Raw genomic sequence first — 18,479 nt, 5'->3', positions numbered from 1 at the left:
ATCTTAATAAACTGCATTTCCTTATAAAACAATGTAAGTCATTACAGTGAGTCAGGCATTTTGTTCTAGAACTGATAGCAGAGAGTGCTAAGTGTGTGAAAAAGTAACAGTCATTCCCACATCATCACATGCAGGCAGCAAAACTGACAAATATGGCTCTGATTTCCTCTTAGTTCTGTTCACATCATCTTTGGAAAGCAATGCACCACCAAACCTATCTGGGATTTGGGCAGTCAATTACTAGAGTGTTCCCCCCTTTACATGACACTCCCCTCCCAGTTTGTTCTTTCCCATGAAGAATTATAGAAACATGAAGGCCTGAACATCTCCTTATGATAAAACTTTTACCTCTTCTGCAGCCAGTTCATACCCATCAGGATTGAGTGAGGGCAGGAGATGGATTCTGGTGTTGTTGATCAAGGTCTGGATGCGAGGGTTCCCAAGAAGATATTCTGAGCACAGATACTGTGCGAGGTATATCAGCAGTTCCTTCCCCACAACTTCATTTCCGTGCATGTTGCCAATGTACTTAAATTCTGGCTTCACTGTGGAATGTAAAATAATGAGATGCTTTAATTTGATTGTACCTGAGTGGTTTCCAAAATCAGACTAATCCAAGTTGCTTACTGATGAGTCAAAGTTTTATTTACGCTAAATTCATGCACACGTTCCTGCAAATAGCACAGCAGTTCTAGGTGAGCTTCTCTCCATTAAACATCAGTTCAGCAACAGTTTAAATAGTGTGAAATAAAGTTAAGTCCAAACTATTAGGATTCCAAACCATGAGGTGATCATTGCTCTGAGCTTTTGCTAGAGTCATCATTAATTGTGAGCAAAGGATGCTGAAAACAAAAACATCAAGCCACGGCTGGGGAGGAACAAAACACAGCCCTGGCATTCTGACCTAACCTGGGGGGCTTCAATGCCTTATTTTGTCACAGATCCTAGAAACCGCCAGCAGATATGTAATATATTACCCATTTATTTAGAAAAGAAGTTGGGTTATGCATAAAAAGGGGCTTTCAGGCTAAATAGCCCTGGAATGAGCCTATTAGAAACATATAACTTTGCAATTCCCTGTAGTTATTCTCTCAATATCCATCCTAGAGACTAATGGGAAGTAGAAAAGAGATGCACTTTGGAGACACCCTTTTCTGTCTATCCCTTCATCTTTGCCTTTGATCCTGGCCAGCCTTGAGCACTAGACACTGGAGGGAGCCTGGCACAGAGCTATTATGCCCCTTGCTCAGGCTGGCAAAATCTCCAGCTCTGGAGCTATTTCTACCTCCTTTTATGGTGTCCCGAGCAGCATGAAGAAATAGATTTAGAGAAAAATGCTAGGAAATGTGTTAAACTACCATCTTTTATCATGCCATATCACAGTTTTCATTTAAAAGCCTGATTCATAGGCTTTGTGTTTTCCTGGCAAATGGAGTACAAGCTTAAAAAGACACCTGCAACTTATTATCTTTGAAAAAGAGAGAGAGGGTGATAGGCCAGGAAAATGTAACATAGATCTTTGCTCTGTTAATGACATCTATTGGGACCTGATTAAGTTTAAAGGCACCTCAAAATAGATCTAGACCACGCAGAGCAGCACAGCTGAGAGTAAACAAAGTGACCACCAGTCTTTGCTGTCCCCTCAGAGTCAGCTCTCGCAGCACAGCACACAGAGGACACAGCAGCCTGACCTGAGACCATAATCTCAATAAAGTACTAGGTCAGATGTAGTTCAGTTCTGCCACACTGCTGAGGCTGTGCTGGTGCTGGAGCTTTTCTGATGACAAGCAATCTGAGGCTATCAGCAATGGCCATAGCAATCCACCATATCGAGACAAGTATAATTTTTGACCTGGGAGCTGGTAACTGGAAAACAATACCTAATACTGCCCTAGAAAGTTATCTGCTTTGTGAAGAATTTAAAACACTTAAAAATTTGGCTCTTGCTGTCTTAGTGATGAAACTACAAAATAGAGATTTGTAGTGTTCCCCTCTGCAGAAAATTTGTGAGGACTCATATCCTAATGTATATATTAGCACCCATATATAGTATAATAACATCTGTTCAGGGGCTATGATAACAGAAATTCCTGTTATCACCAACTGACAGGTATAGTACAGACATGAATCTTTGTTCAGGAGGATTGTTTTCTGTGCTGAATCATCCTTTTTTAGTGTCGATGTCCTTCTCTATCTGAGGCCTTTTCAGAAGATTTGCGTATTTCAGGATGTGTAGGACAGTGAGGAAGTGGTGGATGATAGGGAGGGCAAGTCAGTAACAGAAATGTATCCTAAATTTGTGCATTGGGCACAAATAAATAGCAGTGATATCACTGCAACCAAATACACAATGATACAAGGAACAGCATTACCAAGATGGTCATGCACAGAGCCCATAACAGTAAGAAATTGCTGCTGGGTTGTAATTGCTACAAGGAATCGTCAACTATCACTGCAACTCAGGAACACAAGGGAGAAGAAATGTTTTGGAGTCAATGCTTTTACAGTTTGAGAGATGTCCCAGTAAAAGGGCTTGGTTTCACTTGGATAATCTGGTCTCCCCTGAAGGAGCCTGATTAGCACTGATAAAACTCACGCAGCTCGTGGTGTCCGGGCTTGGTTGAAAACTCAATCACAAAAAGATCCTTCCCTTCAAAACTGCGGCCTATGCTGTAAGTGGTGGCAATGTGGGAGCACTTCGAGGCAGTCTTCTTCAGTGTGCTCACCATTTGGGAATATGAATGGTGTTTGAACTGAATAAAAGTTGCTGGCAAGTCTGAAGGCAAATCTTCCTCAGCATCTACTTCTCCTGCAATGAAAAATCATAACAGTGTTTAAAACCATAGTGCTCAGAGGATTGTATGGAAACCTGCACTTTTTTTCAAATTATCTTTATAAGCAGAAGAATTATAGAAAATAAAGCTGCAATCAAAGCATTAAATGTATGTAGCACATTCTACACTTTATTGTGACATGTTTTTTTAAAAATTCTACTAATGCATACGCACACTAACAAATATTTGTGTAATCTCCAGTTGTATTTGGCCTTTGGCATGCTAGCTCACTTCAGTAACAAATTGTGCAGATTTTTCCCTTTAAATTTGGTGAATCTTTTTTTTTTAATGACATTCATCTGTCTTCAGCTATCTGTATCTTCATCCAAAAAAAATCTGTGACAATCATTAATGAGAATATTTTAATGAGCTGTTAAGCTTGACAGGCAGTCACAGACTTATAAGTGCACTAAAGTTTCAGTTTTTAATAAAATATTTCAAATACATAGACAGCTATCACACAGGACAGGGATTATCTAAATGCATCCAAATATCTTGCTCTGAGCTGCCTGTCTTGATGCTCTTTTTAAATGAGGGGAAGAAATGGATACTTCTTGAGCACAGTTTAATTAAGTCTTTGAAATAGCTTGAACAAAATTAATGATACATTACAGGTCTCTACAGAGACAACAGGCTGAGATGACAAGTGAAGAGGTTTTGTGCCATGGATAAGTCAAGCTGAGTGAGATGAGATCCTCCCCATGCAGACAAGGCATGCCATCAGAGCCAGCCTTCCTTCCTTCCTTCCTTCCTTCCTTCCTTCCTTCCTCCCTCCCTCCCTCCCTCCTCCCTTCCTCACCTCTCAGCTTTGCCAGCGGGTCAAAGCACCCCTCTTCCTCCCCAGCGAAGAAGCGATCACAGTCTAAGAAGTAGGGCCAGGCCATGTCTATTGCATCAAAGGCAGGGAGGCAATTCTTTTTGAGGTTTTCACAGACGTGCCTGCAGGGCTTTATGACTTTGTCCTTCTCACACTGCGGGGCCAGCACTGAGCAGCCCAGGAGCCTCAGGTCGGGGTTGCATTCCCCCTGGAGCAAGTTGTGCAGCACGCTGATGAGCAGGTACTCAGAGCTGTACTCAATCACTTCTCGAGACTTCTGATCCAGAAAGTTGGGATACACCATTTGAGTGTAGGCAACATCAGTACAAGAACTCAGGGCAATATCCACGCATTTTGCTATGAAAAGGAGGTGAAAATAGGAAAAACAACTTTCTCCACTGATATTCTGAATAGACAAAGAGAACATAACAAATACCACGTCTCATGAACTTATTTCTTTAGCTGTCAGGTAGGCTGGAAATAGTTTGCAAACTGAATTGCATGTTTAAAACTACTTATAGAAAGATGATGAGAAGCATGCTTGTTTCTGGAGATGCAATTTGAGCTTAGAAATTTGACCAGAAAATTACTAAGAGAAAGGTGGGAATTTGCCGGCGAGAAAAACTCAGATTCCTGAATAAAAGTGTATTTGTGATATCACTCTCTCCCCTGTCCTTGAATTGCTACATGGATTCCTTGCGTAGGTGCGAGATCCTATAGGTTTTCTTCTTTAGTGAGGAATGTACCGCTAAGTTACCTCTTTTCTCTGCTTGACCCTGCAAAACTTGTAAATTTTAATATCTCTGAAACTACAGACCCTCCATGAAGTTTGATTGAAATTGCCCAGAGATGAAAGTCATTCTGGTTAACTCACAGGTGAGCAGACACAGAATAAGATTACATGTATATTCTCATAAACCCAATACATTTTAATAGATCAGGTTAGGAAGTCTTAGGAAAGATAAGTGTTGGTAACACCCTCGACCCACTTAGAAGTGGAAAAGAGTAATAGAAAGACATCTCTTCATAAAATTACTGGCTGTTAAAGTAATGGGTCTACATTTGAGTGTCCTTCTCTCGGTAATGATTCTGGCTGGTAACAAACACTGTTGTCACAGCAGCAAAATACTGCACTGCACGAAAGAGCGCATTTCTCTTGAGAGAAACCCCACTGTAGCACCAAAGTGAGTATACTTGTCAGGAAATCATGAATGAATACTTATGGTTTTGAGGTTCTCCAAGAACAGCAAGGAAAGACACTTCATACCTTTCTGTACAGTTTGGCATTGGCCTGTAATAAAGAGGAAAAGAAAAATCATTACAAGGTGGGTATACATGGTTCCTCCTTTGTGTCAGGAATTGTCTGATCTAGTATCTGCTGCAGTTCAGACTGAGCCATACCAGCCATACCAGGAACAAGCACATATTCCCAGCAGGCACATATCACAGAATCAGAGAACAGGCTGAGTTGAGAAACCCCATTGCCCCTCATCCACACACAGTTAGGTGCCTAGGAATTGTCACTAATCAAAACCTAGGTGTTTTTTAATCTGGTTAGTCTGCAAATCCATATTAGTCCTTCTGTACATATCAAGATGTTTTATCAATCTTCTCTAAAAGATATTTTTGTCCCATATAATGCTGTGGATACCTTTCCTGTAAAGCAATTCAGCCTTTGGTAGATATGAGGGACTTTATTCTTTCCTCATTCTACTTCATTTTTTCTGTAGCAGTTGGGTTTTATCACACTTTTAATAATATCTTAAAGCTAATTATTTCCCTACCCAACTACTCTCACAGGAAAACTTTTCTAAAAGATCACTCTTCTAATGGCTAGAAATTGCCTTTTAATTTCCTGTTTAAAAGTATTTGTGGCCAGTTTATATCCATTGTTGTTGTGCCAGCATTGTCCTTTAGCTTAAGTAGCACTCTGCATTCCCTGGTGCATTCCTTCACACTGTGTTTGCAAAGAGCCAACAGAGCTCTGCTTTCTGTTTACTAGGTCAAATAAATGATGCTCTCTTGATTTTGAAAGAGCATGGTTTGATGACCCAGGAATTGCTTCTTTTGCTCCTGTAGCCAATAATTCTATACTGTCCTTCTTCAATACTGGGAACTAAAGAAACATATTTCTGCCAAGGTATTGGAGTTGGTTTCACCAGTGCCTTACAGGAGCTAAATCACTCTGTGCAAGCCTGAACACCACCAGGTTCACCTTTCTCGTAATGTACTGGGGATCTCTTCTACTGCTATTTCTTCTTGCTCTCACTGAGGGGACAGGCATCCCAGCTTCCTGCTCAGTAAATTGACCATTTATCCTCACAAGACCAAATTCATTATGTTATCCTTTTTTTTCCTGCTAAAGAGTTTAAACTTCTACTCCTGGCATATTTGTTTAAATGTAATGATCTGCATATGTGTTGCTAATGAGTTGATCATTCTTTAGCCAAAATAAAGTCATTGTAATGAGAACCAAATTAACCCTGGGATTTTATCTTGGAGGGAGACATTTAATTGGAAATCAGTCTAGTTCTATATTATGGATTGTAATTGAGGCACATTACCTCATAAAATAAATGAGGCATCAGAACTAGCAGAAGTAGCCCATCCCCAACACCAACAAGTTCTGTTAAGCAGCAAGCTAGAAAAAATTATATCCATACAAATTCTTTTCCTGGCTCAGTACATCATGATAATTGCATTAAATAATACCTGGTTCATCAACACTGATGTATCCATTATAGGATTTCATTGTTTCCCCTAGCTAGGCACAATCCCCTCTGTGAGTGAGTTATTAAGGTCAAGGCATTTCTAAAAAAGCTTCATCTCAGCCAGATACTGCATGCAGTACGACATCTGGGGATAATCAAAGAATAGCATTTTGTACAGTGCCAGCTGGGGGAGAGAAAGAAATGATCTCTTGTTAGTAAGAGCTCCAGCAATTAATCCTGCTGATAAAATTGGATGTTACTGCCCCTTGAATCTGGACAGTCTTATATACTAACATCATCACACTCACATTTGAGAGACCTTGGACATAAGTCTGGAGTCAGCCAAATGTTCCTTACAGAGGGGAAAATGTAGTATGGAGAGGACTGGCTTGAGTTTAGCCACGTCCCAACAAGGAGAGTGACACTACCTCTGTTTATCACCAGGGTCATTAGCAATGAATCCCCTTTGTTACCATGAGGCGTGGATGAGAAATGTTAGACACCTTTTTTTCCCTCTTCTGAGCAGAAAACTAATGTATTGTAGCTATTATTTTAGACTAGAGGGTTGTATGTGCTGGGCACAGCTCTTTGTGAGGTATTTGGGGAGTGTGAAAGGTCTTTCTACAACTGCTCATATTTCCTCAAAGGTAAGAGGCATTTCCCCCTCTGCTGGCTCCAGGACAAAGCTACGAATATCCTTTTAGTTTCTTTCTCTGACATGCAATGATCAAATAATGAAACTGAGGCACACACAGTCTCCTCAAACACTTTTGCTGTGCAGGAGTGACATTAGCCATCAGTCAGTTTGAGATGTGGCACAGGCCTGTTCTCAATGGCATCTCAGAATTCTGCTTATTCAGCTGGAGCAAAAAGGTGTTCTGGCAATACACTGGAGCAAGCAGAGGAAACCAAAGGGAAAATGCACAGGCAGGGTCTGGACATGGTGCTGCCTCTCCCTGCTCCAGCTCCCTGAGCAGCAGCAGACTTGCTGCCTTTAGCAGATGCCTCTTTCTGCCCAGCTGGCCAGAAGGAGAGGCATCAAAAAGCAATGGACAGCTGATGGAAGAGATGTGAAGTTCCACTGATACGCTGTCCCGGAGTTCACCTGAGGACTGGCTCCTTTTGTGAGCAGGAGGAGATGTTAGCACAGGAGAGGGAAAGACAGCTCTGTTTCAGACTGTGCTACATGTCATCCACACTTTGATATTTTTACCATATCTACATAGACAGAAGAAATCTATTAAGCAACATGGCCAGTGCTCATTCACAAAGATGCTGACCGAAGAGGATAAATCTATTTTTCAGATGAGGTACCAAATCCATATAAATCTTTTCCATTTGCAACTGAAATTATTCATCTCAGTATGTAATAAGCAGACGTAATTCTGCAACACCCCTGATAGGTGGCTAAAGCTTTTCCACTACCTGTGATCCAGGATGCCCCTTACAAACTCAAAGCTACCAAGACTCACTCACTGATTAACAAAAGCAGCTCCTTGTTGCTGGGTCCTAAACCTGGATCTAAACCTAAATCTAGAGCTAGGATAAAATTAGATTTAAGCTTTGCACTTTTGCAGCATACCATGGCATTTTCCCTCTGTCTCTCCTTACTAGAGATATCCATGCAATTTCTTCTGGCCACCTCTCCCCAGCATGCAAGCTGCTGTATGACCCATGTATTAGCCACAGCTCTGTCTTGTAAACACCCAGGACTGAAACAGCTTGAGATTCCAGGTCATCAGGACCTGTGTACATAAAATCAAGAGAGAACAGGTCTGGTTTATACCAAACCTTGCTTTATAGCCAGCCTTAAATGTATGTGTGCTGATGTGGTGTTTTGACTTTCCCAATGTTTCCTGACACCAATGCTTACATATGTTTTGGAGGGTGCAGCTCTGCAGGGGCCAAGGATAATTCTGCAGGATGTGTGCTTACATAAATAAGTGTGGATACACGTAGCTGGGCCAGAGCCTGCCTGCCTGGAGAGCCAGCAGCAGGAAGCTCTCCAAGGCCAGCTCCCAGGCTGCAGCTGTATGATCTGGTCCTGCAACCTTGCACCCACTGGCCTGAGTCTCTACACATGGAAATCACCAGAAAATCCCCATCCCTGCCCATGACAGCTCATTTTCTCTAAGCTCTGGCAATGTCAGAAGAGTTCAGCCCCTCCCTTCCTCATCTTCATAAGAGAAATGACAGGGGCTGACATATAAAGAGTTTCTCAGGTCTCCCAATTCGCTTGGCAGGCTTCAATCGCTGCTTCTTCTGTGCTTGAAAGAATCTAAATTTTTTCCATTTTTTTGGTAAAGGCTTCCCTGGGCTCAAAGGAAGACAGTGTCACCTCCTCTCAAAGTCCCATCCACCGACAGGATGGTACAGAGGCATCTTTTTCTTCCTGACCCCGAACAGCCTTTTCAATTTTTAATATTTATTTTTGTACTCTAACTATTCCATCAGAGCTACAAAAGTCCTTTCAGTAGCACAGCTTCTATTTAAGATTATGGATAAAATAACTTATTGAAGAGGAGAAAAGCCATTTCAAGCTTTCTGAGCTCTCTCTATAAAATACGCTTCTGGTTTTAATTTGCAAAGGCAAGCTTGAAAATCTACAATGCAGCACATACATATTTTACTGCCAAGCTTACATTTTTTCCCCTTGATGATTCAGCACCAAAGGAAGCAAGCTGCTGTGATTAACCCTAACCCAGACAACAGAGCTCAAGAGCTACTTCTAGTACCATGGGCTGGCCAGTTGCCTTTTCAAGAGCAAAGCCAACAGGACACTCGTGAGATTGATGACCTGGAATAAGCCCCTGGGCAAGTTTTAAATCTGAAATATCTAAGTCATTCAGTGAGGCAGATTGAAAGGGGATGTGCTGGCCAGTACAGATCAAAATAAATGAGGTAATTTATATTGTAAAGACCAGCATATTTCCTCCCAGCTTTCTGGGCTTCTTACAAAACTTTTTTAAACTAGAAGAACATATGTATTCATTTTAGTTTGTTTACAGTGAAAGCTTCAACTTTTCCAAACAAAGCATTTCAGTTCCTTATCATATTACTATTACTCTCCTGACTCTTTCTCATGGTTCATCAAGTCAGTCTTTCAGTGATTTTCTGCCTTTGTCACTAAAGAGACAAAACTTGGTATCAGTAGCAAGACACAAACACTGGAAAAGCACCTTCAAGTGGCAAAGCATAACCTTCCAGAGCAGCTCCTAGCTACAGCAAAAGGACGAGGGCAGGATAAGATCCATTATATAACACTTAAATGGATCAGAATCATCAGGAGGAGGGTGTAGGAGGAGTGGAGATGTAAAGGGGACTAGTGGCAGAGTAATGAGAGAGCCGAGTAGCTCAGGCAGGGGGAGAATGGTTGAGCAGAAAGGCTAGAAGAGAAGGCAGCCACACACCCAAGCCACACATGCAGAGGCAGAAGTGGAGCAGATTCCCAGCCACAGAGAAGAAATTCCAGGAAAACTGGAGAGAGGAGTGCTTGCAAAAAGCAGCCACGTGGTCAACTCCATTTTCTGGATACATCAAATATTTTGTGAGAAGAGGACTGAATAGATGTTATTAACCCTCCAGCAATTGCAGTAACTGCCTGGGGGAGGGATGTGTTTGAAGCAGGCAGAAGCAGTGCCCAAGAGCTCTGTGCAGCCCTCCTTTAACCCTGCTCCCTCACTTGAAGGAGCCTGAAAGCACCTGAAAGAGATTAATGCCTCCTCTGCCTTTATTTTGCAGAGCAAGATCACAGCAGGAAGATCCAAGCAAGTGTTCATTTCTTATCACCCTTCTTTCTAACCCACCTGCTGCCTGGCATTCAGTTAAACATCCATTTTTATTGAATTACTGAAGGTGTGCCCACAGCAATGACACTGCAATCAGCTCTTTCAGGATTGTTTCTCTCTCAGGACTGCTCTGGAGCCAGTGAGAAGGTGCTGCAGCTTTTCCATGGGTGATGTAAAGTCACAACCTGCAGACCACAGGTCAAAATCTGTGCAGATGCACACCAAGACCTGTCACACAGCAAGAGCACAAAGACAGCCTTAGTGGGCACCAGTAATTCTCCCTTGTTTCTAGTTGTTTAGATGCAACTTAAACTGTCTGCAGTTGTAGGTGGTGCCTAAAAGAACTGATGAAAAGTATTTCCGTCTGTCTGTCGCCACTACTGCCTTGGTGCCTCTAGTGACTCTGGTGTCACCCCAGCTGTATCTCTGCCAGGTAAGTGCTGCTTCAAGGAGTCCTTCAGGAGTTGAAAATGCTGAATATAAACATAATTCCCTAAACAAAACCTATTAAATGCCTCTTTTTTTGGCCTCAGTTGAGATCTTTTCCAAGTTGCAAGGGAAAAATTACCCATTGGGAGAACAAAATGCAACAAAGGTGATGACAACAAAGTGGGCCAGCAGTTGCCAAATTGGCTGAAGGCTTCACATGTGACAGGGCTACTGCTGAACAAGGATTTCCTGTGCACCAGGATGATCTGGACGCATATGGAGATCACCTCTCAGGGTCTGATCAGTGAAGAAAGAAGAAAAAAGCTCAAATCTGGGGGATGATGGCACTAAAAAACAGCTGGGGTAAGGAGGTGGAATAGGTCAGGAAATCTCTACAACTATCATCTAAAGGATCAATTTTTTTTTGCCAGGTTGCCCAGCAAAGGATGAAAACACCTATCAATCAGGTAATCTGGGTCTGTGATGCCCCCATAGCTTTACTTTGTGACCATGCACTCTTTACAGCTCAGCTCCCATGGTTTAAGGATGTAGTACTCTCCAAGTGCTTTGGCCAACAACCTACCACAGTTAGAAGCTTTCCTTTAAGCAAGCCCAACTCTGTTGAATGCAATGGGACAGAGGATCATGTCTGAAAAATTGAGGGCTTTATCTTTTCTGCCACAATTTTTCCAAAACATGTCCCAAAATATCATCCCATCCTCTTTAAACAGTGTATCCATCCACTTAGATCAACTCTGTCTTTTCTTTAGTTTAGAAGTATGAGGACTATTATAATTATAATTACAATCACATCTGATTCTTCTGTAAGTAGAGTTTTAACCAAATGTGGTACTTTTATGTTATAAAAGATTGACAGTTAATTTAACAACCTTGACTTAAACCTGGGTCTTAATCTCACACTGTCTCCCAGACAAATGCATCCTATTATAACCCTAAAAATTGGGTGTCAATTATATCACTAGAGTTACAAGAGTATAAATGAAGGGACTGAAATTTCAGCTTTATTTCTGAAGTGGACAAAGTAACACTGAGTCCTAAACACCACTGATCTGTGACAGCTGCATCCAACTGGGACGATGTCCAAACAAGATTCAGCAGTCATAAAAACCCTGGGTCATAAAAGCCCAGCAAAGAGACCAGGAGATGGCCCACCAGCCTCAAACACCACACTCACAACATGAGAGGTGACTTCTGCATGGACCTCCATGCTCAGCCCTGCATCAGGCAATAACACATGACATTTATCCAGCATTTGGCCCAGGCTTCAGAAGGGCTGGCTCTTACATGGCATCAGCAGCCCAAAGGGGACCATGGCAGCTGTTAGCTAGCCAGCATCCTCAAACACTGTGACTGTGTGAAAGGAGAGGTAGTGTCTAGAAATGTTATAGGGGATCAACCATTAGTGTTATTAAGTCTTGCTAAAAGCCTAGCTGTGACTAAGAGCAGTGGGATTTTGTTCAAGTTTTGACTATGTATGCACACCCCCACACTTTAAAGATGTCTGTACAAGTATTCTGAAGAAAACTTTGCCTTCAGATTAAAATCATGCATAAATCATTTCAGCAGTATAAGGAGATACCTGTGTATTTTATTTTCAATATAAACTTTCCCCTCATAAGTGTCTGTTTCTGATCCCATTTCCCATGTTAAAAGGAGCTGAAGGCCAGTGTTGCTAAAATAATAATTGTGTAGAAATCCTAGAGCCACTGGCAGGAATTCAGCATGAAGCTCACATGATTCAGTGATGACAACTGGCTTCACAAAGAGCAGGAATTTCTCATCTTGTGAGTGAGCATGATGTAGACGCTAGTTGTGCATTTTTTTGTTTTGACACAACTTGGACACATCCATCTCAGGTCCAGCCAGTGAGATTCCTGCAGCCTGGGCTTTCCCACACGTGGCAGCACAGTCCTGGAATTGGACGTGGCCACATTCCATGTCAGCACCTGCCAGTGCCAGCCACAGTCGGATGAGGGACCTCCCCACTTGGGGCAGGGAGAAGACCCCAGCCCACTGCCAGGTCACTCAGTGCAGTCATAGGAGCACAGGAGCAGCAGCAGCTGGAGAGGCTCTGCCTCTGTGTGTACACAGGTTTCACCAGGAAAACAGCATAAGAAACATCCATAGAGGGTGAAGAAATTTGCTCAGGTCCCTTGGACCACGGCCAGTGTGAAGTTTATAGGAGAAAATAACTTTCCCCTTTTTTAGCCTTTTACCTAGCAAAACTGTGGCCCATTGTCGAATCTGGAGCTGCAAAAAAGAGGGGAAAGGTATAACATCTCTATGTGAACACGCTTTTCCTGTCAGTCTGCCAATCAGTGTTACTAAATGTCAGAGCTCAGAGAGGAGCCAGTGCCACAAAATCTCTTCTGGGCTCCAGAATATATACTGTAATTGTCCCCTGGCAGGAGGCAGGTGGTTTCTCATTCCTGAGCTCTCTTCCTTGTACCTCCCCACTCTCTCATCTCCAACAGCTAAGGTCAGAGATCCTCAGGATGGGTCTGTCTCAGGAGAAAGCCAAAATGATGGAAACAACAAGGTGCTTGGAAGAGGAGGAGACCCACAAGTGACAGGTGTGCTCTCCTACTCCACAGCTGCAGGTTAAACAGCTCCACTCCTCTGGACTCCTGTCTGGAGAGTAGGAGGCTTCAGGGACTTCTCCTTCTCTACAACTGCCTGAAGAGAGGCTGTAGTGAGGCGGGGGTCAGTCTCTTCTCCCAGGTAACAAGGATGAGAGGAAACAGCCTCAGGCTACTCTAGGGGAGGTTTAGGTTGGGTATTAGGAAAGATTTCGTCACATTAAGGTTGTCAATCTTTGTAACAGGCTGCCCAGGGAACTGGTTGAGTCAGCATCCCTGGAAGGATTTAGAAGATGTGTAGATGTGCTGCCGAGGGACCTGGTTTGGCGCTGAACCCGGCGGTGCTGGGTTCATGGCCGATCTCGAAGATCACAGCGGTCGTTTCCAGCCGCAGCAATTCCACGGTTCCATCTATCAGCCCGTTCCCCTGCCCGAACCGCCCTTCAAGCGCTGGGGCAGGGCTCGGGCGGGCGGCAGGAGGCTCGGGCAGCCCGCTGGGCCTGAGGCGGGTCCGGCCGGGGCCTCCCGAGGCGTGCGGACGAGCCGAGGAGCCGCACGGGGGCACCACAGCCGGCGGCGCGGCCCGGGCGGGCCCTGCCCGCGCAGCCTGTGGGGGCCGGGGCTGTGCACCCCCACGGCAACACCCGGCTACCCCCGGCCCGGAATGCCCCAGAAAAGCGCTCCCTGAATACAAGTGACAGGAAAGGAAAGGCTTTGTTGCTTTTAGCATCACTATTGATAAAGGGTTTTTCGCTGTTTTGCCCCATACTGGAAGTGTTCAAGGCATGGGGGCTGGAGCAACCTGACCTCGTGGGAGGTGTCTGTTCAAGGCAGGGGGGCTGGAACCAGATGACCTTTAAGGTCCCGTCCAACCCAAACCCAAAATGATTCTATTATGCAGCCTTAGCCTGACCCCGGTGGCATGACAATTGCAGAGTTGTACCCAGCTGCAAGGAAAGTCGCCTATTTGAAGACATATCACTTCAGTCTGCCTCTGTGGGTTTTTAGTTTTGTTGTCAATATTTATAAAGCACTTCGTTTAACTAATTACCACTGGACTACATCAGTCAGTAGCAGAGATGCACAACGTGGATAAAGAGGAATCTGTGTTATTAGCTCCCTCTGAGAAAGTTTGGCCATTTCTCAGAGGAAACATGCTAAACTGTACTTTTCTCACCCAAACCATAGGCTAAGAGGCTAGTTAAACTCATAAGGGTCTTACAGTGGGACCTCGTAGCATCTTATCTGAGAGAGACAGAGCTTACTGACTGCCCAGGGATACAGGACGCAGCCAGGGAGAAGGCATCTGCCCTCTCTCAGGGCCACAGCTCCCAGCTGCTGCCCAAAAAACACCACATAGAGTATGCCTGTGTCGTATTCTGGAGCTGGATGACAGTAATCATTTCCTTATTTTTCTTAACAGAAAAGCACAAAGCATTTTCAAAGGATCTTGGTATTGTAAATCATGCTTCATTTTGGCTTCTTATTAAAAAAAAAAAAAAAAAAAAAAAAAAAAAAAAAAAAAAGCAAAATGAGTCACTGCAGAACAAATACCACCAGGAAGCCTGCAGAAAGCAGCTCCAGCCTTGCTGGGAATCAGACAGTTGTACTGGCTCCTGCTGTTCTTTCCTGCAAGAGCAGCTCCAGGCTGGTCTCCTCTTACAGGGCACTACAGGTCTGGCCACTGGGATACAACAAGACCTACACAATGGATCCCAAAACAGGAGAGAAAATCCCACTGCTACAGCTGAAGATACAGCCTATGCCCTGAACGCTGAGAGGAGACCCCTGCAAGGTCAATTTGTGAACATGTGCATCACTGCAGGCCCCTTTCTTTTTGCATGGCCTGACATGATCTTACCCCCCTTTAGAAAAGAAAGACCCTGGAGAAACCTGTCAGGTCTCTCAATGTCCAAGCTGCCTCTTTATTGTCTGCCCCAGCAGCCCTCCAGTGTGCAGTGTGTCCCCTACGTGGCACACAGTGTGGTGCCATTGACAGCTCCCTTTCCCTACCTCTAGCCATCCCTCCAGCAGCATATTCAGCTGCCTTTCTGCAAGCCCTGCCCTAAAGGCACCACAGCTGCCAACACACACAAAACACTCTCAGAGTCACCCCTCAATGATCCATACATTTGTGGTTGCTAGGATTAATATCCCATGGCAAGACTCTGATCAGCTGGAGCTGCAGCAGAATCATACCTCACAGAGAAAGGTCATGCTGCAAACCACTCAGCCTCTTCCTGTAATTGGCTGTAAATAGTCTACAACTCTTTTCTTTGTGCAGCTTTATCCAAAAATAAAATCCCTTTAGACTGTGGTAGACCTCACTTTGATGTTCATGGGAACAGCACTCTCAAATTATATGCAGTACATGGCACATGGACTATACTGTGTAGCAGTTCGAGCCAGTGACAGTCAATGGCTTATATTTAACCACTGAAATATAGTTGAATTTCCTTGGGTAGCATTAAGGTCAGTTTCAGGTTAACTTATCTCTTCCTGTAATCCCATAAAATAAATATTTTTCTGACTCATTTTAAGTTTAGAGTCTCTGAAAATAGTTTTCCTGGAATAGACCTTGTCACTACACTGAAATTCATGTCTCCACTGTCCCCACGTAATTAAGTACACTTGATTTTAAAAAAAAGTATTTTTAAAAGGCACTGTTAATATATTTTATTAGCCAAGTTGTTACTGAATCAAAACTTTCAATTAATTTAGCAGCATGTTCCTGTTTAACCTTTATTTTAAAGGGTAAATCTGCTTTTTCCAGCCTATCAACTCAAACAAATTCCATATTGCTTATAGCAAGCTAAAACACACCCTACAGCTGTCAGATCCTAATAAATCTCATACTTTGGACTTGAAATAAATGACCTAAAGCTAAATGTGAGGAAAAGCTTTCTTTTTTCTTAAGCAGAAAAGCATACAGAAGGTCAAAAGGTCACCTTCTTGCAATCTGACTACCACATTCCTAGAAGGCAAGGCCAGAGATGAGGTGAACCTTCTGCATTCCCCATAAGAGTGAGGGGGGTCCTTACAACTGGGAACTTCAAAGATTGACAGAAAGACACCTCTGTGACAGCCTTAAAGACAGTGATGAGGAATCTTTCTGTTCCCTTACATCACAGCCTTGTTTTTCTGTTGCACAGCCACACACCTCCCACCTTCCCATCCATGCTTCCCAAGCACAGCCCCAGTGTCACCACCAGCAGTATGCAGATTTCCAAAGAGTTGATCTCCCTCATCTCCAGGGGAGAGTGACAGCTCCTGTCTCCCTCCCCTTGGAGCTGGAACAGTTTACTTATCTCCAGGAGAAGGAAGAAGAGAAGAAGGAGGACTTTTGGGGTGGTTAGCCTTACCTAGGGTCTCCTGGCCGGTTTCACAGCGGGGTGCTGGCTTGGTGGCCCTAAGCAGCCCACCGAGGAGGAGCAGGAGCCTCAGGACCATGCTGGAGCCCCTTGCACAGGCAGCACAGTGATGTGGCACTCAGTGCCTGATGGAGTGACTCCTCTGCTGAGCCTCAGCGCAGCTCTGGCTCTCCGAGCTGCAGAGGAAATCGGTGCACTGCAAGGGCATGCCCACGTCTCACAGTGTGTGCAGTCCAGGCGTCAGATTTCAGCTGCATTTGAGCTTGGAAAGCAAAAGGCTTTGAGACAGAGAGGGAGGAGGAATGAGCTCCCCCTCCCCTCTGCCTCCAGACCGTCTCCCTCCTGCAGCCTCGTTTACAATTCCATAAACAGTTTGAGCAAAGTGGGGATCCCGCAGGGTTGTGCCCTCCCCGGGTCCCTTTGGTCTTCATGCAGCGCTTTTCCTAAGGGACGAGGGACATTCATGAATGCGTGTCTCCCTGAAGCCAAGAGAGCTGTCTGGAAAGAGCAGAGGGAAGAGACAGAGAAAAGCAAACAACTGTAAGCAACTTTCTTCAAACTGTGGTATTTCATCACATACTTAACTGCAAGTTTAGAACATGACAGTGAAAGGACTCTGAGCTGCATCCCTCCAGCACACAGAGAATGGGAACACACAGAACAGCCACCAGAGTCCCCTCTGCATGCTCCTCCTTGGCATTTTACTCAAGATAAGATTGAGTTTTCTGGAGGGATTCCAGTATTTTCTGTCTATTCTTAAAAAATAATAATTTCACAAATGTGTAGATAAGACTCCAGGACAGCAATATAAGGTTTAAACTGGACAGTAAATTTACATTGAGTTGGTAACAAATTGATCTTTTAATTTTCTTGTTTGGTTGGTTTTGGTGGGGTTTTTTTCAGTATGTTTTAGAGAAATATGTATTGTATGTTTTTTATTTCTGTGACACAGGTGTGGTGGAGAAGCATACCTTAATTAAGATACAAATTCCTCATTTCTTACCTACACAGCAGAAAACATCCCATATCACAGAAAAAAGGGAATTTTGCCTCAAAATCGAGACCAAAACAGACCAAAGCATCCTATCTCTTTCAGGCAGTGCATGTTTCTTTGAGAAAAGATACCTGCTTACACAGGGGAGCAGAGAATCTGTCCTTGCAGGCAGAGCATGCTGGCTCCTGCTGCTCAGTATTGGAGATCAGTAGGGAGTTATGGTGCTGTATGATAATGTAATCAAATGAACCCCCCATAGAGAAACCACTAAAGAGGCTGACAGGGCAGGAGAATGCTGTGTGTGTCTCAAAAAGTAATTGATGTCTCATCTCATTTGAAAGGGATGCATTGAGAAGCTCAGCAGTCAAGTATGTCCTCTGCTTCCAGGCTCTGCAAGGCAGGTTGGCTTTTTATTTCCAGGATTTCCTTCTAGATCTGGAGACTGCAGAGTCTGCCCTATCTAAACTGACTAAAGAGTACCAAAGCCTATCAGGGTTCAAAGAGCAAACTTCCAAGGACAAGAATACTATTTACCTGCCTTGTTTTTTGTCCTGATCACACAGCAGTATGGCTGGACCCTGAAGAAAAAAAAGTAACAACAAAGCCCTGGAAGTGTGGCATCCAAGGGAAGGAATACTTCACCTCCTGCCTAGCTCCCCAACTGACTGCTCTACCAATCTGCCACACTTGTACCTGATGTGCTCAGGTACAGCTGAGGCTCTGTCCAAGCCTGAGGCTTGCTATGTGCCCAGCCTGTGCATTTTGTGTTAAAGGGAAAAAAGAAGCTGCTCAGAACTAAACAAAGTGATGTGGCTCAATTTTTTTACAACAAAAGGCAGAAGAGGTTATACCTACAAACAGAAGCCAACCGTCAGCCCTTGGAAATGTTCATGTTTGCACTGCAGTTTTCTGCAGCCCTTGAGAGTGTTGGGGGA

General features: G+C 43.8%; 1 protein-coding gene across 1 annotated transcript in view; it reads right to left on the bottom strand.

Moving 5' to 3' along the window:
- CPZ (carboxypeptidase Z) overlaps positions 1-16,707 on the bottom strand; it is a 33,883-nt gene extending 17,176 nt beyond the window's left edge. The window contains exons 1-5 of the mRNA XM_041402867.1: positions 16,542-16,707; positions 4,919-4,942; positions 3,634-4,008; positions 2,597-2,809; positions 349-545 (exon numbers count right to left, since the gene is read on the bottom strand). Of these exons, the coding sequence (XP_041258801.1) occupies positions 349-545; positions 2,597-2,809; positions 3,634-4,008; positions 4,919-4,942; positions 16,542-16,629 (897 nt within the window). The 5' untranslated portion in view covers positions 16,630-16,707. The remainder of the gene's footprint in view (positions 1-348; positions 546-2,596; positions 2,810-3,633; positions 4,009-4,918; positions 4,943-16,541) is intronic.
- Between the last annotated feature and the right edge of the window lie 1,772 nt (positions 16,708-18,479).

This window comes from Onychostruthus taczanowskii, unplaced genomic scaffold, assembly GCF_017590055.1.
Source record: "Onychostruthus taczanowskii isolate IOZ18803 unplaced genomic scaffold, ASM1759005v1 scaffold2, whole genome shotgun sequence".
NCBI lineage: Eukaryota > Metazoa > Chordata > Aves > Passeriformes > Passeridae > Onychostruthus > Onychostruthus taczanowskii.
Note: the sequence above shows the minus strand (reverse complement) of the source record. Positions and strands in the feature narration are given on the sequence as shown.